The sequence below is a fragment of the Cydia splendana genome, chromosome 26 (assembly GCF_910591565.1).
Source record: "Cydia splendana chromosome 26, ilCydSple1.2, whole genome shotgun sequence".
Lineage (NCBI taxonomy): Eukaryota > Metazoa > Arthropoda > Insecta > Lepidoptera > Tortricidae > Cydia > Cydia splendana.
Genome location: NC_085985.1, coordinates 5690053 through 5715640, shown reverse-complemented (window position 1 = coordinate 5715640; position 25588 = coordinate 5690053). Strand labels below are relative to the sequence as shown.

General features: G+C 41.3%; 1 protein-coding gene and 2 long non-coding RNA genes across 4 annotated transcripts in view; 2 read left to right on the top strand and 1 right to left on the bottom strand.

The window, feature by feature from the left end:
- The window catches only part of LOC134803483 (uncharacterized), a 196353-nt gene that overhangs the window by 102927 nt on the left and 67838 nt on the right, over positions 1–25588 (bottom strand). The window lies entirely within an intron of this gene.
- Positions 5–17186, top strand: LOC134803362 (uncharacterized). Of its 2 annotated transcripts, none has more exons than XM_063776163.1 (10): positions 5–107; positions 669–725; positions 1431–1496; positions 1658–1768; positions 8434–8490; positions 9768–9884; positions 12485–12594; positions 13118–13299; positions 14569–14752; positions 17036–17186. In XM_063776163.1, the coding sequence occupies exons 1-10, from the start codon at positions 81–83 to the stop codon at positions 17169–17171; spliced, it is 1047 nt and encodes a 348-aa protein (XP_063632233.1). In that variant the 5' UTR covers positions 5–80; the 3' UTR covers positions 17172–17186. The 2 variants fall into 2 exon arrangements, with proteins under 2 accessions (XP_063632233.1, XP_063632232.1); XM_063776162.1 differs by lacking the exon at positions 17036–17186 and adding an exon at positions 16709–16876.
- Positions 20497–22602, top strand: LOC134803485 (uncharacterized). Its single transcript, XR_010145994.1, has 3 exons — positions 20497–20646; positions 21391–21511; positions 22394–22602. It is a non-coding gene; the product is annotated as an uncharacterized LOC134803485 (long non-coding RNA).

Sequence of the window (25588 nt, the reverse complement as noted above, 5' to 3'; positions counted from 1 at the left end):
AACTAACAATCAATTAGGAAAACTTGACCAATTCTTGCTAACTGCCAGAGTCATTCGCTGCCAGAGGCTGGCTCGAAGACATGTTCTTAACGTTTTGTGTGCTGCTGGTAAAAAAATTAAAATAACTTAATAATTTGAAAGAAAGTATACTTCTGTTAGTTAACTTAACTTAGATATATTTAAGTCTTTATTCAATTAAATTAGATACAATACAATATTATTAATAAATGCTCATGGTCATGGATGGTTAGTTAACTATGATCATGGTCCAACCATCCATCCAAGCTTCTCAAGATAAGTATGTATATGTCGGGTCTGGAGCCATTAAAAAAGTGTGTGGGCTTTGTGTCAGGATAATCTCTACAATTTTTTATAGCTAACAAATAAATATAATTAATTATCTAAAAGATCACCGAAGTAAAAATGCAATTTTACTAAAACATTATAGGCAATGTGGCAGGTAGCAGCCCTCCTTCAGATGACAGTAGAGTAACATGAGAGTAACATATTGTTTGTTGGAGAGGCGCACAGTGGAAAAAGAGGCGGCATCAGTTGGCCTCAGCTGGACGGAGCTGGAGGAGGCCGCGCTGGACCGCGAAGAATGGAAATCCCTTCTGAGAGCCCTATGTCCCTGATGAGGGATAACATCAACATATTGTTTGTTACAGTTGCTGAGCGCGGCGTGCGCGGACCCTGACCCTAGCTTCGGATTTAATTTTCACAACGTAAGTAATAATTACCACACAAGGCATATATTTCTCAATCGGGAATACTAGAACGAATGCCTCAAAAATTATTCAAAAGTATTGGCTCATACCAAAATTACCAAATCAGATTATCAAGAAGTCACAGTGTGGTCTTATGTGGTCATACCTCTATCTGTCAACTCTATAACTCTGTGTATACAGTCACTTGCAATAATATGTTACTCTTCGAAGGTCGCAAAAATATGTGACACGCTCTTATGGCTCTACAAATAAGATCGTGTCAGATATTTTTGCGGCCTTCGTTGTGCAACATATTATTGCAGGTGACTGTACATACACAATAGGCTAGATGACAAATGTTTATTTAAGGTATCAATCGATCAGGTTTGTTTTAAGATCAAATGTGTATATGTATGTATTTCTTAGGTTTATTTGCAAGAAGTTAATTTTAGTTGTCAAATTGCCCGCTAGATGTCGCTGTACCGTGTGTTGAAAATCCTAGTTCGCGGTGTTCAGATTTTTCCGAGAAACATGACGTCTGGCCGGTACTAAATATTGACAAGCTTTTAGAACAGTTGTACCTCTTTTTGGGCCTTTTACAACTCTGTACAATTAATTTTATGTAATTAATGTTTTTACAGGTTTAATTGGCCTGATGACAAATTTTAAATATTGAAATCTCTTTTAATAATGTCGGATTAATGTAAAAAAATGTGGTTGCAGTTGAAAGATGACATCTACGAGCAGCCTGTGAATCTTATGTCACCGAAGAAAGTCCCGCATATGAAGGTAATTTCTTAATTTGAACTACTTACCTATTCATTCTTTTAGCTCATGACTCTCAAGTCATAGGGTAGAAAAGGGGTTTCAGTCGAAGTGTGGAAGGGCGAAACCGTCATCGAACCCAATAATGGTATAATAATGTATGTTGTAACATGTGTTTGTGTCAGGGCGACCTGGAGCGCGGGTCCGAGCCGTGGGCGCCGTACGACATGGCGGGGAAGGCCGAGGAGCTGGCAGACGACGCGCCCGAACACAACAGACTTAAACGGCGAGCCAAGGTACGCTATAGGGGGTATTACTGCAATGTTTTGCCGCCAGAGTGCAGCACTATCACTCATCGTAAACCATAGAGTAACTGAGGGGCTACCGCGAAAACCGAAATTTGCAAATTGCTGGGATCTTTATCTTTTACTCCAATTAAGTAATTAGAGCGATAGAGAGCGAACTTCGATTTTCGCGGTTATAGTCCTGTGCATTAAATTTGCACATCTGAAGGTATAGTCTTTAGATTTGTAGCTGGCCCCGAACGGCTATTTTGCCATGTGTTCATTTTGAATCTTATTACAATTTCCATAGGAGTTGTAATCCAATAACCGGTTTAAGTGGCCGGCTAGTGGCACGTGCATTTTTACTTAACAATAGCCAAAGGATTAGCCGTTCGGGGCCAGTTACAAATCTAACGACTATGATATAGTTAGTAGTAGTATAGTATATTATATTATAATGACGCATAAAGTCACAGAGTTGAAAGATATCAGAGGTAGGGTCGCTAAAACAATACTGTGACTTCATAACGCGCCGATTTCCTCGCGTATACGCGCAACACGCACACATTTACAACTGGGGGGCGAGAGATGATTGGCCCAAACCCGATAAGTTAGTGTGCGTGCTAAATCAGAGGGCCTGCCCCGAACCACATTCGACTTGTAAATTCGTACGTAAGTGTGACAGGGAGGCAACACGTCGAACGTGATTCGGTAGGCCCTCAGCTTGCCAGGAAGTCACAGCTTTGTCTTAAGCGTATAGACGTCTATACATATTATGTTGATTCCAGCTGTCTATAAAGTAGTGCTAAATTTTTTAGCCATATATTTGATAACTAAAATAGATGAAGCTGCAGTGCCCCTTACGTTTTATGGGGTAACTAGGTTGTTACTCGCTTGCTGCTTCTAGTTTTTGATCGTTCTTATTTTCTGATGAATAAATATATGACGAAGCACCAGGAGGCTCGGCGGAACGCTTGTCATCGCTGGTTAACACATCCCGAGTGTTGGCATCGTCACTTTTATTGTTATCACCCATCGCGGTATAAATTTTGGGAAAACGCGGAAATAAAAGCACGTTCTACACGTTTACAAATCACTGATTTTATTTAAATAAGCTTTAGATTAAAATTACATGTGATTGGCACAATAAAATTGGATTAGGAGCCAATAGGTTAGAACACGTGCACCACCGCGCGCAGCCGTCACCAGAATGACAACTGCCGACCGGTCGGCGCCATCTTGCTACCCTATTCGGGGGGGAACCCGCTCCTATTTAAATACTACCTTCAACATTTTCATGACTGTCAATGTCAACATAATTTCAAAGATACCCTACATTTTAATAACAACCATAATATTTTGACGTTTAACCAATCATAACAAACATTGTTTGATAACTACCATCATTTACTACAATTTTACGTTCAATTAATCTAAACAAACAACTAAGTAACCAACATTCGCAAGTAATCTAAATATCAGAACAAATGTGGGCGCAATAATCGACAGCGCGCCGTCACGGCCGTCCTGCATATTCACACGTCCTCGTGTGCTGAGGCAGCTGTCTCATCTTCAGCATCTGCAAACGAGTAATAAATATTGGTTTACACTACGCTCCGCTCGGTCACCCTGACCAACATATGCCACACACTAAATAAAGTTAAACTCTGGCCACACAGGCCCATCAGAATTTTAACACAAGGTCATGAGTATCATATGGGATCAGGGTGTCACACACAGTTATAATCATACAAACAGCTCAGAGTTATTAATGCCACACAGGCTAATTAGTCAGTGCCACACAGGCCAGTCAGTCAGTACCATACAGGCAAGTCAGTCAGTGTCACAAAGGTGTATCATTGCCACACAGGCTCGTCAATGCCACACAGGCTCGTCAATGCCACACAGGCTCGTCAATGCCACACAGGCGCGTTGATGCCACACAGGCGAGTCAATGCCACACAGGCGAGTCAATGCCACACAGGCGAGTCAATGCCACACAGGCGAGTCATTGCCACACAGGCGAGTCATTGCCACACAGGCGAGTCACTGTCACTACGGAGAACATGAGTGGAAATATCGTGTATGTAATACAATTACACACCATCGCCGTCATCGGCACATTCTGTCATAACTTGGTCAATAGGGATTTCCAACCAAGCCCTCGGTAGATACCCGTCACCATCCAACAACTCTACTCGTACTACCAAATATGGACCTGAAGATTTTAAGTCTAACTTGGTTTAATTAGGTACGCTCGTGGTTTTCCAAAAGAACGTGATCAACGCTATCTAATCCGTTCTTTTCGTAAAAAAAAACGCTATCCTCTGTTTCTCGTGCCGATCGCTCTCTGAAAGAATTTACGTCAATTGCAGTCTCATTTTTCTAATGTCTCTAATCTATGTTTCTAATGTCATTAGGTCTAAAGGTCTAGCAAACTTTCCTATTAAAAGCTCCAAGGTGAGCGCTTTTGTTACCCTACTACATTTGTACAATTGATAGCCAGTTAAATATCAGGCAACTCATCTTTCCAAGACCTATTCCTACTTGTTGTGTCAAAATGTAAATCAACATTATGGGCATTGCAATAAACCCCAAAGTAATTTCTTGAGAAACATCTACCCTGCAAGTTATGCTATTTTCATGTTTGGAAATCAAAGTGACAGTAGACTTTTTGTTAGTCTTTTCCCAGCAGCAGTTTTTTTAGATGCATGATGTTTTCATGCACGTGATTTATTTTAGCCCACTGAAAAGTCCGAGTAACTATAAACAACCAAATATTTTCAGTGTTCCAGTCATTTTTTTTTGATATAGTAACCCACGCCTATATTCAGACGTTTAAGCAAAGCCACTGCATAATACTTTTGTTTACTGGAGAGTCTACCTGCTGAACTTTCGCTCATCAAAGAGCATTCGGCACTAGAATCCAAACAAAATGAAAACTTCTCACCGGTTTCATCCATGAGATGATCAGTAGCTTTGATGGTGCAGACGTCCACCCGTCGCTCGACCCGTGTATCGCTGGCCTTAGTGTCCTTACTAGGGCAGTGTGTAGCGATGTGACCTGGTTCACCACATTTGAAGCAGGTTGGAGTAATCTTCTTCTTCTGTTCGTTGTCTCCTTTCGAGAGTTGGGGAGTAGATGTACTCGAACTCTCGGAACCTATACTAGTGGTGGCGTCACGACTACTGCTCCCTCGACATTCACTAGATACATGGCCTAGCTTGCCACAGTTATTACATCGTCGAGAGCCATCAGTACGCGGCTTCTTTGCATCCACAAACGAAGTTGTCTTGTCTTGATAAGAAGGTCGTCTTTTTCTAAAAGTAAAGGCCATAAGCTCTTGCAGAAGTTTATTGCGATTTTCGATTTCAGTCGTAAATGCCACTCTCTGAAGTTGAGGCTCTATCTTAGCAGCATGGGCTAGTGCAACAGCGATCGCGATTCGTTCAGTTGTCAAAGATTTCCATCTTGCCAGCAAAGCGCTCAAAAATCGACTGGTGTAAACGGATAAGCATTCACCTGCTTTTGGGCTTCCGTTGAATAGTCGCCATAAATTTGCGGCAGGAGTTTCAACAAAATCAAATCGGGCGAGAAACAGGTCTTTCAACTGGGGCCACGTTATTCCAGGAAAACTAGCCTGTGCTAACCACGCTGCTGCGCTTCCTTTGAGTGCTTTACTTATGGTCATTATAAGCTTACCTCCGGAAAGGGGTTTTTTCTCGCAAACATAAGTCCACTGTTTCGCACCACGCACGTGCATCGCAATCCTGAATATCAGGATTAAATTCAGGCAAAGAAACTTTTGATTCAGTGGCACGTGGTTCTTGTATAGCACGAATTAACTCTGCCAAGTTCCGTTGTTGCATTTCAAAAAGAGATTTCCATCGATCGCACTCATTACTTAGTGAAAAATTTTCATTCTGACCTGTAGGCTGCTCTGGAAATGCACGGGGTAATCCCACTTCTGATGACGAAGCACCAGGAGGCTCGGCGGAACGCTTGTCATCGCTGGTTAACACATCCCGAGTGTTGGCATCGTCACTTTTATTGTTATCACCCATCGCGGTATAAATTTTGGGAAAACGCGGAAATAAAAGCACGTTCTACACGTTTACAAATCACTGATTTTATTTAAATAAGCTTTAGATTAAAATTACATGTGATTGGCACAATAAAATTGGATTAGGAGCCAATAGGTTAGAACACGTGCACCACCGCGCGCAGCCGTCACCAGAATGACAACTGCCGACCGGTCGGCGCCATCTTGCTACCCTATTCGGGGGGGAACCCGCTCCTATTTAAATACTACCTTCAACATTTTCATGACTGTCAATGTCAACATAATTTCAAAGATACCCTACATTTTAATAACAACCATAATATTTTGACGTTTAACCAATCATAACAAACATTGTTTGATAACTACCATCATTTACTACAATTTTACGTTCAATTAATCTAAACAAACAACTAAGTAACCAACATTCGCAAGTAATCTAAATATCAGAACAAATGTGGGCGCAATAATCGACAGCGCGCCGTCATATATTTATTTTATTTATCAGAAAATAAGATAAATAAATTTATTTTATCGGATTGCATTTATTTTTAGTTACCTACAGTGTCGTGTTATACCTAAAGCGACCGCGGTTCAATGAAAAATATTTTCTCGTTTAGGCCATGGCCATGACAATATTATGTTCTTTTTTATGTACAGTCGACGTCAAAGATATGTTTACACTTTTGCACCTTACTCCTTTGTAATAAGGCGAAAAAGGTAAACACATCTTTGACGTCGACTGTACCTACGGTTTTTAGATTATTACTTTTTCTTGACATATCGAAGTAGGTACAGAAACCTCCGTTATGCGACTTATGCGTGGTCCGAGACTTGTTTAAATACTATTCAGTATCTAGGCAACGCTAAATAACACAAAGATTATTTGCACACCGATAAAAAAGGTATTTTGAACCAAGAAACCTCCTTCTCGTAACATAAATTGGAACTAATATTTTAACTATAATTTGATACCTGTACTTTTTAGTACCACAAAGTTTGTTGCGTTCAAGATACCTTGAAAGTTCCAAAAATTTTAAAACAAATTTTCTTGACACATGTTTGGTTCAAAATACTTTTTTTATCTGTGCAGAGAACGCGCCGCTTCCTCACTCAACAAGGTCCAAAAATACGTGAAAGACCCCACCACTACGTGTACCCGGAACCCGTAAAAGATCGAGTTTTGGAATTCACTACTTCGACCAAAAAACCCGCCATACTACCCGACCAAATGTCACCCGGGGTGATTTTCAGAGTGCGTATGTCCGATGCGATTTTAAGAATCAAACAGCGCATGTACGAAGACCCGGAGAGACATATAGAATCAGATATAATCTATACCAACTTAATAAAAAAAGTTGTCATGGACGAGATCACTAAATTTCACAACCTGTTACTCATGTATAAGACAGATAAGAGCATTAAAGAGCACTTAGGCGAGTGTGGAGGAAGGATCTACAAGTTCATAAGTTACATGACTATAAAGGTACATATATACTGTCTGTTTGACGCTCTATGGATAGATGGAAATCCCTATGTGATCGGAGACGAGTATTCGGTGACTCCTGTGGAAGTACCCCCAATGCTGCAGTGTGACGCGGCGGAATGCAACTCCGTGGTGTTTGTGGATTCCATCACTGAGCCTAAGGATGTTGAGGAGTGATTTGGCAATAAATTGTGGGGATTTAGACGGTTGTATCATTTATAACGCATGCTACTTACCTTTTAACCGACTTTTTAAGATAGCATAGGTTTTTTTAAACCTTTTGGACGCCAATGACCGATATATCCGCACCGCAGGTCCAACGCCAAAAACGGATTAATCGGCAACAGAGCAACACAGACCTACGTGCATATGCATAAAGTTCAATTTCAGTTTTGACACTTCGGTGACGTGGCGTTCGAGTGACAGCTTTTGTGTTTGACACGGCGTCGAAAAGGTTAACAATGTGTACCTATTTGTCTGTTATTTGACCACATTGGTCGGTCACTATATATTTGATTCCGTCAGTACAGGTGCCGTAGCCAATGTGACAATAATTTAAGGATCAACTCCAATCGAAAAGTAAAAATATATTGAGGATGACAGATGCAATGAAAAGTATCGTTATCATTTCCATACATAATATACAGGTGACAAAAAATAAGTGCATTCCCGTTGCCAGGGAGGTTTTGGGATTATACTGAGCAACTTTTACTATGGGACCAACCCCGAAACCGCAAAAAAAGAATTTAGCTGTTTCATACATTTTGGCTGGTCCATTTTCTATGGGAGGGTAAATTTTTTGGGGTTGGTCCCATAGTAAAAGTTGCTCAGTATAATCCCAAAACCTCCCTGCCAACGGGAATGCACTTATTTGTTGGCCACCCTGTATATTGTTTAAGGTTTGATTGGAGTTGAAGTACTATTGTCACTTTGTTAGGCCCCCAGTACTTTACAGTAAATTTAATAAGGGTTCTTTTATACAGAAGTCAACTGTCGATCATGGAGGTCGGCTCAGTGTAAATGCCCCCTTATATTTGTTTATAAAAATCATGAGGAATAAAAGCGTTTTCACATTGTCCGACGACATCGGATCGGACAATGTAAAAACGCTCTAAGTCTTATTGATGCAGCGGCGGCGCGGACGCGTGCAAAGACGTCAGGGCCGCACCGGAGCTCCACCGAAAGAGGTATGTGGTTTAAATACCTATTACATTACCTAATACTGTAATGTAAAAGCTAGAGATGCAACGGATAGTTGTTTGGCCGGATACCGGATATTCGGCCTGACCATCGGCCGAATATTCGGCCGGCGGATGTTCTTCAGGTGCGCATTGTGCAGGTTTTGACCTGTTTCGTAGTTAACGTTCACGCGCACTCATTTCTGGGTTCGAAATGAGTGCGCGTGCAAGTGAGTGGAATGTTTAAATTGTTTTAAAATAATAAACGGGTACAATTATGACCGTGACTGTTTCTTAGATCCAATTTGTTTACTCCGAAATCAAGCAATGTTACTATCCGATATCCGGCCGGATATTAAAATATTAGCCGGATAGGCCGGATACCGGATAATCGAATATCCGGTGCATCTCTAGTGAAAAACACACGAAGGCTACCGCCAACATTGTAAATGGATGGTGTTTAGCAAAAATGAGTCATCCCACATCCATTTTGCAATCAAATGTCAACTTTAAGCGTCAATTTTTTGAGTTGACATCTTATTGAAAAATTAATGTGGGTTGACACATTATTGCTTAACAGCATTCAAATATAAAATTGTAGGTACTTATACGAGTACCTATCTCCATCCTGCACTTTACAGCTCTTGCAATTTTGAGGCCGGGACCCAATACCGGTATATTTTTCATACAAATAAACAGGTATTCAATTTCGGTATCACGGTTGTTTATGTATATTTATGCACTTATTTGGCTAATGTGATCAATCATTATGCTTACCTAAATACTATTCTATAATATCAAAGAAATATTGTGAAAGGTATGAGATATTTTGATTTTTAGTTATACCGGTAATGGTCCCTGGTTTGGAGTGATGTTAAATTAAACTTTGATGTTCGCAGTATGTGCCCTGTGTAGCGCTTTCATAGTTATTTCAGAGTATATAAAATACACGTATTGAATCTTAAAAAATGTTTTAGGTAGTTGATCACAGGTTCTTAATATCGAATCACCTCAAGCATAGTTAGCAGAGTAGTAGTGGCTTTGTACTACCAGTGGCGTAGCTACGAGTAGATGTGGGCGAAGTGGGTCGTCGTGGCTCTCGCCCCAAGGGGGCCCTATCGCCAGGCCGCTTCGAGCACAGTAAAAGAACAGAGCCTCGCAGATGCGACTTCGCCCACGGCTAGAATACTTAGTTCACGCTACGCCACTGTGTACCTATGTAAATCTTTAAACAGCTTGCAGTTTTCGACCATTTTATTGTTTATATAAAGCCGTGTCTGTGGTAGGGGAATGGCAGCGCGGCGACCGAAGTACCGGTGGCGCGCCGCAGCAGCCACCGCCGACGCAAGGAGAAGAAGCCTCAATACGACACCTGGCTTGGACCCGACCAGAGGAGGACTGAGGTTCGTATACATAGTAACACGAGCAGGTACCTACCAGTGGTACAGCTGTCTGTGTACAACGGTAGCACGCCGCAGCAACCGCGCCGCAAGGAGAAGAATCCTGTATAGGACACCTGGCTTGGACCCGACCAGAGGAGGACTGAGGTTCGTATACCTAGTAACACGAGCATGTACCAGTGGTCGTAGTCGCCCTGTCTCTGTACAACGGCAGCGCGACGAATCAGATACTAGTAGAGCACCGCAGCAAGGAAGAAGCCTTAAGCGACACCTGGCTTGGACCCGATCAGAGGAGGACTGAAGTTCGTATACGTGCAGCATACATAATTTATTCTTTCTTCATCAGTGAAACAGTGTTACTTGATTGCGATTCAGAGTCCCCATTGAGTCGGGGATGCTCCGGAGTGAATGCGATTCTCGTCTTGTAGCTTAGGGAATGCTTAACCCTGTAAGGCCCACTTGCACCATTCCACCAACCCGGGGTTAACCGGTTAAACCTGGAGTTACCAGTACAATTTGACACTAGGTTAATGGTTTAACCGCTTAACCACGGGTCAGTGGGGTGGTGCAAGTGGCCCTAAGCTAAGTAGTTGCGTGTGAGCGTGTGCTCCCGATAGTGACATTGTTTCAGACCGTATATATGTGTGTTCCACAGTAGTTGACGTTGCTTCGAGTCAGTCATACTGCTTCACCGAGTGAGGTAGACTTCGTATTATCATAACAGCCCTTTATCGCCCACTGCTGAGCATAGGCCTCTCTTCTAGTACGCCACTTGTCCCGGTCCTGAGCTTATATCGTCCAGAAATGGCCCGCAATCTTCCGGATGTCGTCCACCCAACGAGCCAGGCGCTTCTTTCCTCAAACTGCCATAAGGGGTTGTGCACAAATTATGCGAGGTGTTTTCGGCTACATTTTGACCCCCCCTCCCCCTTGGTGATATTTGGTAAGGTTTTTGGCTACCCCCTCCTGTATTTTTTCGTGTAAAAATACACATGAGGTCTCCTTATATACCTTAGATTTTTTCGTGACCCCCTATCAAAGCTCGCGTGATTTCCCAACTAACATTAGGCGCTAAATTTAAGGGTTACAAGAGATTTATATAAGCGCCTATTTACTCTTTAGGTGTTGTTAGTACTCTAAAAATAGGAGTTATAGCCGGCTATAACCCCGTTTTAACCCCGGATTGGGCACAAATTTTATCACCGTAAGATTTATAACAGTGCTACAGTAGGGTTAGGGGATAAAAAAAGAGACATAAGAGCGGTATAGTGGAGCTACAATAGTGTTAATTAATTCTTTAGGAGCTATATGGGTTGCATATAGGTGACTACAAACTGTTGTAGTAGAAGAGCGCTAAAGTAGTGCTGTAATAGCGTTGATTAACAACTTAGGATTTAAAAGGGTGCCAAATAAGCGACTACTAACTGTTTGAGTAGTAGTGTAGAGCTATATAGTTGATACTTTCAGCTTTAGATGGTATATTAGCATTTAAAGTCAATATTTGTAACACTCAAGAAGGTAATTGCACATTTTTTCCTTAGCCCTGACTGCTTTGGTTGCAGATGTTTCCATTTTGTATTATTATTTGTAAGCTTGCACTGTGACAGCTTGAAGTGAAATGTAATGGCGGATAAATAAAAGCAAATAATTATTTTAGTTCACCGATGCCGGTGTTATCTGCGGATTTATGATGGCGAAATTAATTACACTGTCAATAACTATATGTATTACTAACAAAATTTTAAAGGGCCTCTGATCCTTTGCATATTTATCTGAATATATTATTTTTTAAATTGTGGTCCACCGTATTTAATTTTCGCAAAATTACACAATATACGTGAAGTCCGGTTTTAAATACAACAATACTAACATTATGTCTATAGTGAGTAAAATTATCGATTTTTATTAAGTATTTACGTTCTAATTAACAATTTTTGTTTTTCTTATTGATTCATCGGTCATATTAACATGGCGCTATAGGCTTAGGTTGTAAGTAAGACTCTAATAACACTATAAGATGTACTAAGGTATTGAATAACGCCCGTCTGCGACTACATGATCTATAAAAGTGACTCATAACTTCTCTTTTCGACTGTAAGTGAGACAAGAGAGTTAAGAAGCGATTGCGAGTAACGGAGCTATAAAAGAGTTTTTATCGCCTGTTTAGAACCTTAAGTGAAAATTGCAGCTGCTTATTACTCATATAGATGTTAAGGTGGTAGAATTCACTTTGAGCTATAACACTAGCTGCTTAAGATCCATTATAGCGGCCAAAACGGCTATTGTGGATCTTAAAGCTATACATGGACTTCTTAAAGACCTTGATGTCACCAGAGCCTGTAAGCTTAGAGTATATAGCTATTCTCCAGCCGTTATATGTCTTTAGGTGATAAAATAAGTGCTCAGTGTCGCCTAATTGTTTGTTGGGTTGTGCACAAGCCCTAAGCTTGAAACTTAAAATTGGACTCGCTCGACGCCTAACCAATTTCACAGACACCAAACTCCAATAAGTGCATACTAAAGGCGTTTTAGCTACCTATGGTTATCAAAGTACAACGCCATCTAGTGAATTGTAACATAATAAACAGTATTTAATTGTACAGGATGGGAAGTACGTAGAGATGCCGAAGGACCTGTACCAGGCTCACCTGCGGCCCGGCGTCATCTTCCGTATACACATGTCGGAGGCCATCCTTAAGATGCAGTACCGGAAGTAAGTAATCTTATTTAGTCAACCAAATAGCACTAGAGTTATTTTAAACGTCAAACTTCTATGAAATTATAACGTATAAATAACACTTGCAGTGCGTGGGCTATCAAAATCGCTGCAGGCTTTTATTGGTCTAACTCTATCATTGTTTTATCGTAGGTTATTTGGTTATGGTTATAACATGTTCGATATGTTTTATAAAATCAAGTTAAAACTCACTAGAAGGAGTGAAGTTTCAGATCTCAAAATGGGTTGATTTCTAACTGGTGGGGCCTATTCATTTGATTATAACATACAGTTAGAGTTTAAGTCTTCCTTGAAAACTCCAAGAGATTATGGAATCGGATTTTTCAAGAAATAATTCATGAGGTTCACTTGCACCACACCGTTAAACTTAGTGTCAAATTGTACTAGTAACAGTAGTAACCAGGGTAACTCCAGGTTTAACCGATTAACCCCGGGTTAGTGGAATGGTGCAAGTGGGCCTAAGAAGATCAGCCTTTTTAATATTAGCCTCTGTTTCCAGCTACGGCGAAGACAAGGACGAGTCCGTGATCGAGGCCGACGTGGAGTACCTCCGTCTCACGCGCAAGGTCATCAACGACGAGATCACCAAGTTCGAGGACCTGCGCTGGCTGGTCGGATGGTTCCGGAACCGGTCGCTGCTGGTGCAAGAGCATACCTGCAACACTCGCTACCTCGCCGTCGGTGCGTATTTATTTATTTACCCTCTTATTCATAAAACTTTACGGGCCTGATTATCCCTTTCTTACAAATACATAAGTCAAAATGACAGATAAGGACAAACGATTATTAGCTAATTGAGGTTTGTAGCACCTTTATGTTATGAATAAGGGGGTTAAACTTTTTGCACAAATTTCTTGATGCGCCACGAGCAGGCAGTGTCGATGCCAGGTGCTGCTTAAAACACCTGACACAGATGAAAAGGCCTATTATTATTGCCCAAATTCACACAACAATAGTAGAAACGGCGGACTTAACGCCTTGAGGCATTATCTACCAGTCAACCATTGGGCTAAACAGAGATAGATATATAGTTGGTTTTTTTAGCATTAGTTGGTTTTTTTGATATAGTTGGTTTTTTTAGCATTAGTTAGAAAGAACTTGAAAGAAGGTAAGCGATCTTGACATGTCTTTTAATTGAAAAACGCTTTTTAAAAATCAATAACTATTACTTATGAAAGCAGAAGAATATAAATGATCGTATTAGATTCATAATTGTTACATATTTGCTTCAACTTATTTTTAAAATGTGTTTTTCAATTAAAAGACACATCAAGATTGTTTACCTTATTTCTAATTTTTCTAATGCTAAAAAAAACGAAGTATAGTTTGGTTGTAAATAGTGGATATGAAAATAGACACAAGTCGAGACTAGGTACTATGATACTATCAGCCGCATTCGAGGGAAGCCAGTGCTGTCAAACTCGTTTAAGTTTACAGACATTCATACTATACTACACAAATATACATTCTAAATATACCTGCATACTTATATACAAATTCAATATATATAAATAAACATACATACATATAATAATGATGTACTTAGTGTGAGACATCACGTAGACATTTATTTGCGAAGCGTATTAATACAATCGAACTGTCCTCAAATTTGCAACAGCCCTTACCAGGATTCAAAGTTTCAAACCCGGGACCTTCTGTTTCATAGGATAGGCCTGCCGACTAGGCTAGGAGGCAGTCTTTGTTGAGTTTTGGCCGGAGGGTGTCAAGTTTCGGCGGTTCCGCGGCCGGCTCCCTGATACTGCGGGGTTGCGTAATGCATCGCAACCTGGCGGGGTGATGTACTATTTAGTTTTAAAACATATTTTTTTTATAATGTGTGCTAGTTTTAAGGTATTTATGTATGGGCCACCAGCCCACTAGTTGCTGAAATAAAGATTTTCATTCATTCATTCATTCAAATTTGCTACAACATTTTTTTCCTTATTCCAGGCATCCCCCCAACAATCTGGACGCACCCTGAGGAGTACATGAAACGCATGTGCCTCTTCGACAACGTGTACCTCGACCACATCCCTTACGTGGTCGGCGAGGACAGCTCTTTGATGGCGGCCGTCGCTCCCCCCGTGTTACACTGTGACGCTTCTACTTGCACCAGCGTACCGTTCATTGACAGGTGATTATAAGCTCAATAACACTATAAATAAGGTATAAATCTGTTTGACAATGTTCCTCGACCACAATCCTTAATTAGTAGGCGAGGACAGCTCATGGCCGCCGTCGCTCCCTCCGTGTTACACTGTGACGCTTCTACTTGCACCAGCGTACCGTTCATTGACAGGTGATTATAAACTCAATTCTCGAGTAATTAAGGTATAAATCTGTTTGACAATGTTCCTTGACCACATGCATTAAGTAGTAGGCGAGGACAGCTCTTTGATGGCGGCCGTCGCTCCCCCCGTGTTACACTGTGATGCTTCTACTTGCACCAGCGTAAATTTTATTGACAGGCGATTATAAGCTCAATGTCCCTATAATTAAGGTACAAATCTGTTTGACAACATGTACGACCACAACCCTTGAGTAGTAGGCGAGGAGCGAGGACAGCTCTTTAGTGGCTCCGTCGCTCCCCCTGTGTTACACTGTGACGCTTCTACTTGCACCAGCGTACCGTTCATTGACAGGTGATTATAAACTCAATAACCCTATAATTAAGGTATAAATCTGTTTGACGATGTTCCTCGACCACATCCATTACGTAGTAGGCGAGGACAGCTCTTTGATGGCGGCCGTCGCTCCCCCTGTGTTACACTATGATGCTTCTATTTGCACCAGGTGATTATAAACCCAATGTTCATATGGGTACCTAATTAAGGTTTAAATCTGTGATCAAGGCATCGTGCGTGTTAAATTAAATTAAAATATTTAACTGGACATTAACAATTCACACCAATAACATAATAAATAATAGTTGGGTAATTCGCCAGTAACTGGCCAGTTATTGAAACCTTATACTAAAATGAATTATGTTTATAGGTGAATCGAATTCATTAGGGTTCCGTACCCAAAAGGTAAAACGGGACCCTATTACTAAGACTTCGCTGTCCGTCCGTCCGTCCGTCCGTCCGTCCGTCTGTCTGTCACCAGGCTGTATCTCACGAACCGTGATAGCTAGACAGTTGAAATTTTCACAGATGATGTATTTCTGTTGCCGCTATAACAACAAATACTAAAAACAGAATAAAATAAAGATTTAAATGGGGTTCCCATACAACAAACGTGATTTTTGACCAAAGTTAAGCAACGTCGGGCGTGGTCAGTACTTGGATGGGTGACCGTTTTTTTTGCAATTTTTTTTGCGTTTTTTTTTTCATTATGGTACGGAACCCTTCGTGCGCGAGTCCGACTCGCACTTGCCCGGTTTTTATTTTTGGTTTGGGGTGGCCAGTTACTGGCGAATTACCCTACTACCGTACAGAAAGGACACTTCCTACAAAACCGAAGTTTGATAGCGGTTCAGGGACGAATCATGCTATCCCTTTCTGATGTATGGCACTATCCCTTTCGGCTATTTAGGGTTGTCAAAATTCAAGTCATTATCTTATCTGTGGTCGTACACGCAAAAAGATGACTTCCTGCCAACTCTAATAATTGCTCGGATCAATACCTACTGAGCCGAACGAAGCCGAGTTTGTCCGAAGGAGTGTCTCCCCACTGCCAATAAGTATAGTACTGCCACCTACAGCACACGCCCGCTCCCTTGCGCGTTCAAACGCCCAATATCAACCCCCGTGTGTTCCGATAAGGTTCCCCGATGCACCGCACAGTCCGCACACGAATTAAAGGCATGGCGTTCAAAGGATTAATAAAATTGACGACCGGTCTGGCCTAGTGGGTAGTGACCCTGCCTGTGAAGCCGATGGTCCTGGGTTCGAATCCCGGTTTAAGGGCATTTATTTGTGTGATGAACACAGATATTTTTGCCTGAGTCTTGGGTGTTTTTTATGTATTTGTATATTACATTTATCTTTGCCTGAGTACCCACAACACAAGCCTTCTTGAGCTTACTGTGAGACTTAGTCAATCCATGTAAGAATGTCCTATAATATTTAATATTTTTCTAACATTTCAGTGTGATGTTCGACGAGAAGCTAGAGCGCACGAACGTGCGCACAACGACCCGCTGCCAGGCGAGCTGCCGCGCGCACTGCCGCAACGACCCGGACTGCCTCAAGCGCTGCTCCGACCGCTGCTTGCGCGCCGATTGATTCACTTATTATATTGTATAAACTTGATTATACCAACCTTGTTTAATTTTTACTATAGTCTCTCAAGCCATTTCCATCAGTAGAAAAAAACGGCAAATTAAAAAAATGTAGGCGCGAAGGTTTTTCGGTCCATAGAAAATTTGAATTTCATTTTTTCTAGTGACAAACTTGCTTGACCGGTTATATTTCAGCGTGATGTTCGATGAGAAGCTAGAGCGCACGAACGTGCGCATAACGACCCGCTGCCAGGCGAGCTGCCGCGCGCACTGCCGCAACGACCCAGACTGCCTCAAGCGCTGCTCCGACCGCTGCCTGCGGGCCGATTGATTCACTTATGATACTATATAATACAAACTTGATTATACCAACCTTGTTTCATTTCTACTATAGTCTGTCAAGCCATTTCCGTCAGTAGAATAATGCGGCAAATTTAAAAAATTTAGGCGCGAAGGCTTATAGGGTATTGTACTGTTATTTAATATGTTTCTTCAGGCGTGGCACACTCCGCGATTTCGTCGCTTTGCAACAGGTAGCTAGAGTCTGGCTAGCCAAAAATTGTTGGCAGATATTTCGTTGTTGTATCACCAATTGTCTATGATTAAAAAAAAAAGCTAAAAGTCAGTTGTCAATTTATGTCATTCATTCAAATTGTTTGCGGTTTATAAGGGGTTTATTTTAAATAATATTAATAATGTCTATACTGAGTGAGTTTCGCCAACTACTATTTAAGCTCGTAAATAATTACGACAATGTGCGAAGTCGACGTGTAGCGTTGTATAACGAAAAACTGCAATGTTTACAACTCCTCAACAAATGTAAACAAATTAGGAGGTTGGTGCTCTATAAATATTTTCATTTAAGCATATTTGGCATAGTATTTATGTATTTTTTTTGGTGATGGATTAATATTACGGTATTATCGAGCTAGGTCTTATTTACACTACATTTCATTTTTCGCCTTGTTACAATGGTATATGGTGAGAAAGTGTTAACATGTGTTTATCGTTGACTGTACTTTAGATAGTGGTAGAAATTATGTGAGCTGACTTTGAGTGCACGTCAACGTATATTTAACTTAAGTACCTTACGTGTGCACAGAAAATCAAAAATATTTCTAGTATCAAAACTATAATTCCTACTACACAAAGTGTGACCAGTCCAAGATTTTTTGAATTTCCCGCCAAACATTTGTGTAATATTTCAGTAGCCAGACTCTACAAGTACATCCGTCCCACACCAATTTTGGTGGCTAGCCATAAGCCGCGCGTGGCGCTGTCGCCACCTAGCGGTCATATCTGTCCTAATCGTAACAGACGCGTTTTGTTAGAGTTGGTTAGAGAGTAAGGCCCCGTTCGCACGGCAGCTTTTTCAACGCGCGTTAAAAAAGCGTTTGAATGACACAAATGGATAATCATGTATGTATTCACACGAAGGCGGTTTTTAAGCGCAGCGCTTTTTTATCGAGAACTGTTCGATTTTCGGCGTTGAGCGTTGGCGTCAAATTGAATAGAGCATACGGAACTCCGTGTATCTGTTCTCACAAGCGTTAAAAAAGCGCCGGCGCTGCTGTCAGTTGGCTGTCAAGTGTCAATTTTTGCTGTCAATCGTCAAGATTATTATTAGTTTCACCTTAAAAATGTCAACTTATGCTTACAAATTCCTGAAATATTCAAGCTATATTCAAATAATACGTCGTAATAGCAAATAAAGTATGGCTTTGCTGAGATGCGTACGTGGCAGTACGACTCACAAGTGATTTTTAAGCGTTCATATGAACACAAATATTGGAAACGGTAAAAAAGCGCCAACGTCGGGTTTTAACGCAACGCTTTTTAAGCTGTCGTGCGAATGGGGCCTAAATCTTCTGTACTTATTTATTCTGCGGTTTCTTTAAATTTAAATAATCACGATTATTTAGCAGTGACGCTAGTGTGCATGTTGATCGGCTCTCGTGCTTCCTTTCTTGGGTTCTTTTATAATAGGGAGTATTACTGCAATATTCTGCCGCCAGAGTGCAGCACTAGCTCCTCTAGTAAACCATAGTAAACTGTTTTTTGTCAAGTTTTCACAGACAATAAAATATGACTTTGATGCATCAAGGCGGTTTGTTAACAAGGGCCTACCGGGAAACGCGAAAATCGTCATTGAGGCCCCGTTCGCACGGCAGCTTTTTCAACGCGCGTTAAAAAAGCGTTTGAATGACACAAATGGATAACCATGTATGTATTCACACGAGAGCGGTGGCGCTTTTTAACAAACGTTGGATTTTTGACTTTAAGCCTTGGTCGTTAAATCGAATTTAGAGTGCTGACAGATTCAAGCGCTTTTTTAACGCGCGTTGAAAAAGCTCCCGTGCGAATGGGCGCTTAGTTATGTGCCTTTTTTATCGCTCGAATATGCAAGGGTGAAAGAGAGGTTAGATAACGAAATTTCGATTTTCTTGTTTCGCGGTAGACCCCCAACCCCCAGATTGTGATAGTGGTAATGGCGCCTCCTAGGCAGAGTTTCGCGTATATTCCCTTGTAGAATTTTTAAACTCATTTGAAATTTATAAATATAAGGAAAGGACCTCTTTTAACATTTGACAACTAAAAGCAAAAAAAACTAAAACCACTTGTCATAAAAACGAGTGTTTTCGTTTCCTCATGCAAATATTTATTATTGATTATATTTACAAATTGCTAAAGGAAAGTGGAAAACTGATAGGTAAGTAATAAAAGAACGGACTTTTAGGAAAAAACTCTGGCTGACATACATACCTACTTACAAACATGATACAAAGCAAACCCAATGTGGCGCGTTCGGAAAGAAAATTCAAATCCCATTTCCACCTGTGACCCTCATGTTTTTATTATAGTTCCTACCTATATAATGTATATTTGGATAGTAGCAATATTGGACGGAATGGACGGTTAAAATTCCGATTCATGAAATTTAAATTCACTCGTAATGAATCCGATAAGGGAAGGAATAGATAATATGTTTAACAAGTTCTAGGTTCCATCAACTCGAAGTTACGTATTTGGCGGGATATTTATCGTCTAGTACTACCTAGTACCTTCTTAGTACAGCGATATATAATGTGACGTCTATCAATCAGGTGGTCCTCCGATAAGATCCGATAAGATGTGTACCAATCTGCTATGAAATAGTCTATTTTAAGGGGCAATGGGGCATGGCATACTGCGTCCGTTTCGCACGTCGCTCCGTCGCTATAATACGCGCATAGGGTTAATTGTCTCGCTCAAACTTCGGAGCGAAGTGCGAATCGGACGCAGTGTGCCATGCCCCTAAGATATAGTATTTGTTTATGTTGCATGTACCGTTTCTTCCGGTATAGGTATGCATTAAATAATATTTAGACGATTAACGTCGAATAAATAATTAGACGACCGGTCTGGCCTATAGTGTCTAATGACCCGCCTGCCTGTGAATCCGACGGTCCTGGGTTCGATCCCGGTAAGGGCACTTATTTATGTGATGAACATAAATATTTGCTCCGGAGTCATGGGTGTTTCGTTTCCTATGTATATAATAAGTATGTATTTATCTATATAATAAGTGTGTATCGTCATATTACAAGCTTTGCTTAGTTTGGGGCTAGGTTGATCTGTGTAAGATGTCCCCAGATATTTATTTATCTATATTGCAGACATGCAACGAGCTAGCACAGGAAGCATAACGCAGCTCGTGCGCGTTGAGAGACTACGAGCTTTGCTTACTACCATCACCGGGCCATGGGAGATCCACTGCATGCCCTGGGATGCACATTACGTCGCAAACTCCCCGCAAAACTTGCCTGGTATTACACCTGTATAGTGTGTAGTCTAACTACAAGACATCAGACCTGCTAGCATTAGTTGCGTTCTCGCGCGCGACTTCATAAGCCCGCTCCACACTCGTGCGCGAATCGCGCCGCGAAGCCGCGAACGCGAGTGTGGCCCTCCACACTCCGTGTCGCTTTGCGCGACATCAATTATGGTCTCGCGCGCGAGAACGCAACTCATGCTAGCCGGTCAGGCCGCGTAGCCAACATGCCAATCGCTTACGCTCCTTAGCGAACAAAACACAACTGCCACTGTTACACTAATATGGAAGAGTAACAGAGAGACAGAAAGCGTTTCGTTGTCGTAGCTAGGCCAGCAGAGAGTGACTCCGCGCTGCTTGCGACCATAACCTTGCTCAAACAACAGCATAACATAATACTGGAACATAGTATTGGGAGGCACGTACGCGCGCAATGCTTCGATTAGCAATCTTCCCTGCCTGTATGGCTGGCACGTAAATGTGGATAACCATTGCCCTCACTGTTAACTGACAGTTCATAAATCTGATAAACCTTATTAGAAAAGGCATAAGGTTCACCATGGACAGTTAAGTCTTGGTGTTCGTGTGCCAGCCTCGCCAAAACACTCACCTGCTGGTATAGACACAGAACATTCTGAGTTCAGAACTTCAGAGCCGTACAAGTACTTTGGCTCTAATAAAATCATAATATTACTGTCTGTCACGGAAACCTGCAAGGTCTATTGTATTTGTCCCACAGATCCGGCGTTTGAGCAAGATAACTTAACAACGAAGACCGGCGCCTGGCGGGACACGTTATCGTCAATCATAACTCTGCAGGCGGTGCCCGCCTCGCGTTCTCTGTTCAGTCTTTAATGCAGGTTCGATATGATGTAGTGTAGAGTGACTTGGGTGTGTAGAAAAGCAAAAAACGATGATCTAGTTTTTGTGTAAGAGAGTTTTCTTTTGGAAAGCTTTTCGCTGGCGACGCTGACAGTGTAAATAGCCACAAAGACAAACTATATATAGGCTCGGTGCAATCTCACCGCAAGTTGCAATAGATGAAGGCTTCTACATTCCTTGCAACAAATGATTGCGATTTAAGATAATTGCCTGCTAAGTTTGAGCAACTAATTGAATTGTATTGCAAATCGCATGCGATTATCGGTGATGTTTGCACAGAGGCCATATCGTCAGGTTACAACTACAAAACTGACTAATTACCACCCCAAGTTCGTAGCCATAGTGAGCCGTATGAGTACTGAAATAGGGTTATTTTTTGTTTAATTATATTTTAGTAATTTGTCCACGTATCTTTTTGAGCCTGTCTAAATAACCGTCTTATAAATAGCGATCTTTATTCTTTATTCAAACACTATGTATAAGTTTACAGCTAGCTCCAGCCAAGGCACTTATACTGTTAATTAGGTACATAATTACATATGTTGTCAGTATCAGTCAGTATCATAAAATTAGTAAGTACACTTATTGTATTACACACTTATCTTTATAATTGAACATACATATTATGTATTACTAAGTTACATAGAGATAGAAAAAAGAATCTGATATTAAATAACATAGGTAGAGTTTTAAAAAATCCTGATACTACGTTGTAGGGACGGCCGCTTGTCTGCGAATATGTCTGCGTTTTGGACTGTAGCTATGAAGTTATTTAGTAATTCTATTGCTTGATCTAATGTGCCGAAACTTTACTTCACTCTATTAATTAACCAAGTTCAAAAAAACTGAATTTGTTACAGATAGTATGTAGCAGAGCTGTCTAAATTAATCAATATGTAAGCCGTAAGTCGTCTGGAAGAAATTGTCTCCGGAAACACCGGAAAGTCTTCAGAGCCGAATTAGGTGTCAGTAGATGGTGTGTCAACGGTGTTAAGAAAATGTTACATTGTGTGTGAATAAGGTATCCATTGTTATCTATTTAGATTTGTTTGAATAAAAGTTGTGAAATTATTTCCTAATGTTTTCTTTTAGATAGTGGCATGAGCAACTTTATTTAATCTTTTCGACGCCGTGTCAAACACAAAAGCAGTCACCCGGACGCCACGTCACCGAAGTGTCAAAACTGAAATTGAACTTTATGCATATATGCACGTAGGTCTATGTTGCTCTGTGGTCTGTGACCGATTAATCAGTCTTTGGCGTTGATCGGTCATTGGCGTCCAAAAGGTTATTTAAGTACCTATATTAGTCCGCATCCGCAACATGGCGAAGGCCAAATAGAATCTTGTCAGGCTTTACCTCTATTGCAGTGTAAAAAGTAACAGTGGACCGACGCCTTTGATGTTCGCGTAAATGCCGCACAAGAACACAGTAGGGTTGTCACATACTTTAAGTTAATATGACACGGTAGCCCTGTGACTAGTACCCAGCTACTAACAATGGCGATGTATCCAGCTCGGGAGCGCGCGACCCACCCCTCGTCCCTGGCACCCCGTAGCATAGTCCTGTTTAGACGGCTTCGTCGAATGACTGTATTGTTTTATAGACTGTGTCTATAGTTTGGGAGTACAGGGCAAATGGAGTCGAAGTTGCATAGAGTATTAGGATTTTTTTACAGTAGCGTGCCTAGGGTTTCGGAGTAAGGCAAGCCGAAAGATATGTTTTCGTAATAAATGTCCAATCTCACTCTTTGGACTCAAATGAATTTGCTAGCGTATCGCGGCGAGCTATCATAGCGCACAGGGCATACTAGGTTACTGCTATAACTGCTAGATAGAATTTTACAAACATATCAGAGGGCCTACCGCGAACACTAAAGTTTGCAAATTGCATGTTTCGTTCTCTGTCACTCTAATTACGCCTTAATTGGAGTAAACCAACAATCCTTGTGTTTTGTAAACGGCCGTACAAATTTTTCTCTTAATGCGACTGACTTATCTGAGAATACACAAGTCGGGTGTTGGAAATGATATCCCGTTTTTATACAAAGTTTAACGATTTTACCTTGTCTTCGATGAGATACGTGGACGCATCTCATACCGTCACAAGGAACAACTTCATCCATTGTTAACACTTATAAACGTCACAAGTCACAACAAACAAACAAATCCACATTCACTACTTAATTCAAATTCACTTAAATAAATTGAGCTTTCGTTACTTTCGACTCGACTAAATAATAATACACTTGAAGTAAACGTGTGCCCGTGCGAACTTATGCAGCTAACATCACACTAAAAGCCAGGCTTTAAATCGCCTTATAAAATTGCTATACATATCAACAAATAGTTACATCGTTCTATGGCGTTTGTAGGCTTAGAGGGCCAAGAGCGGGACGGAAAAGCAAGCTCGGTTGCAAGCCGACGAATGCGAGCAGGATAGCTAGAACATCCTACGCCTGATTTCTTTCGCGCGGACGAGGCGCCACCACGGCAAAAATTGCAACACGCTGGGGCCGCGGTCCGCGCGCCTGTGGCTTGAATTTAATAATACGGTTCAATTGGGGCGCGGTTTAAAAATAATCTATATTGATTATTGATCTTATCACTACGTAATTTCGGTAAGGCAACTAAGGCAAGCCGGGCTTTTGGGCTTGTATGGAAGTACCGCCACTGTTTTTTTAAACTCTACCTATGTTACTTAGTAATACATATGTATGTTTAGTGTTGAGTCGCTCACTCGTGAGGCACCTCATTTGTACCACTCATTTTGTTAATTTGTCGCAGTACTTCATACCGCAAAAATGTCTTACATCACTCCTCTATTCATTTTACTCATTTACTCGCGCGCATCACAAACACCTCTTGCCACACAAATCATTCACACACTTCAAATTTAAAAAAACTCTTATCCTTTCAATTTCACTCGCGACCTTCAAAACTCATACGCTCCTCATAACCTCGCAAGAGAGTCCCTGGATCGCGCGAGGCGCTCGAGGTGCTCGCCCGCTCGCCGACACTCAAAACTCAAATGAAGAAACGAGTAATGGACGGTATGTTTAATTTAAGATTCTAGAGATAGTTCGAAAAGTGTATACATGTTTATGATACTGACTATGTATTAACAGTATAAGTGTCGTGGCATCCTGCAGCTGTAAACTTATACCTAGTGTTTGTTTGAATAAAGAATAAAGAGCATCTCCCCAGCAACCTAGTGAAATTTGACAGACATTGTAAAAAAAACACAATTAACTTAATATAAATATATTCCACAATGTATAAAATAATGTACATTTTAGTAGAACAACAACATTGTGTCCCATAAATTTGCCATTTATGCCATTATCGAGCCAAAGTATATGTTACGGCTTGGTCACGACATCGAGCGACTTGCGACGGCGGGAGCGATAACCATAGGTTGGAGCGAAAGGTCCGATCGCTGTGTCACGCTCCAACCTGTGGTTATCGCTCCCGCCGTCGCAAGTCGCTCGATGTCGTGGCCGAGCCGTTAGGGGAGTAGTGGCATGAAGGAGCCAGGTTTGGAAACCTCTAGTTTAGTTATAAGCCCCAGGGAATGGTACGAAGGGTTCTCGGGGGATGTAAAACAGAAGACCGTGCGTTCACTACATGGTTTATTACCGGACTGACAAACCATTACAATATATCCGGCGCCAAAGGGCGCGCGCGGAGACTTACCCCTACCCTCCACCATTATACATACATAACAATCTCGACTTATTTCGGTAGTTTCATAGCGAATTTTGTATGAGTTAATTTTTTTAAAGTGAAAGTGTTTTCACTTTAAAAAAATTGGGGGGGGTCAATGTTACTCTACGTCCGTAGGAAGTACCTTAGATAGCCCTACACGTGATCCCCGGGTGGTGCTAAAAGAGTAACAAACTTGGCAGCTGCACTGTCCCATCAGGACCTCGCAGTGCTCACTGGACTCCTTCATATGCTTTCTCACTACTACCCTCAGAGAAGATGCCAATTAAAGCTGCTATAACGAATACGCCACAGAACAAATCGACAATGGATATAGGACCTTATGTCCGA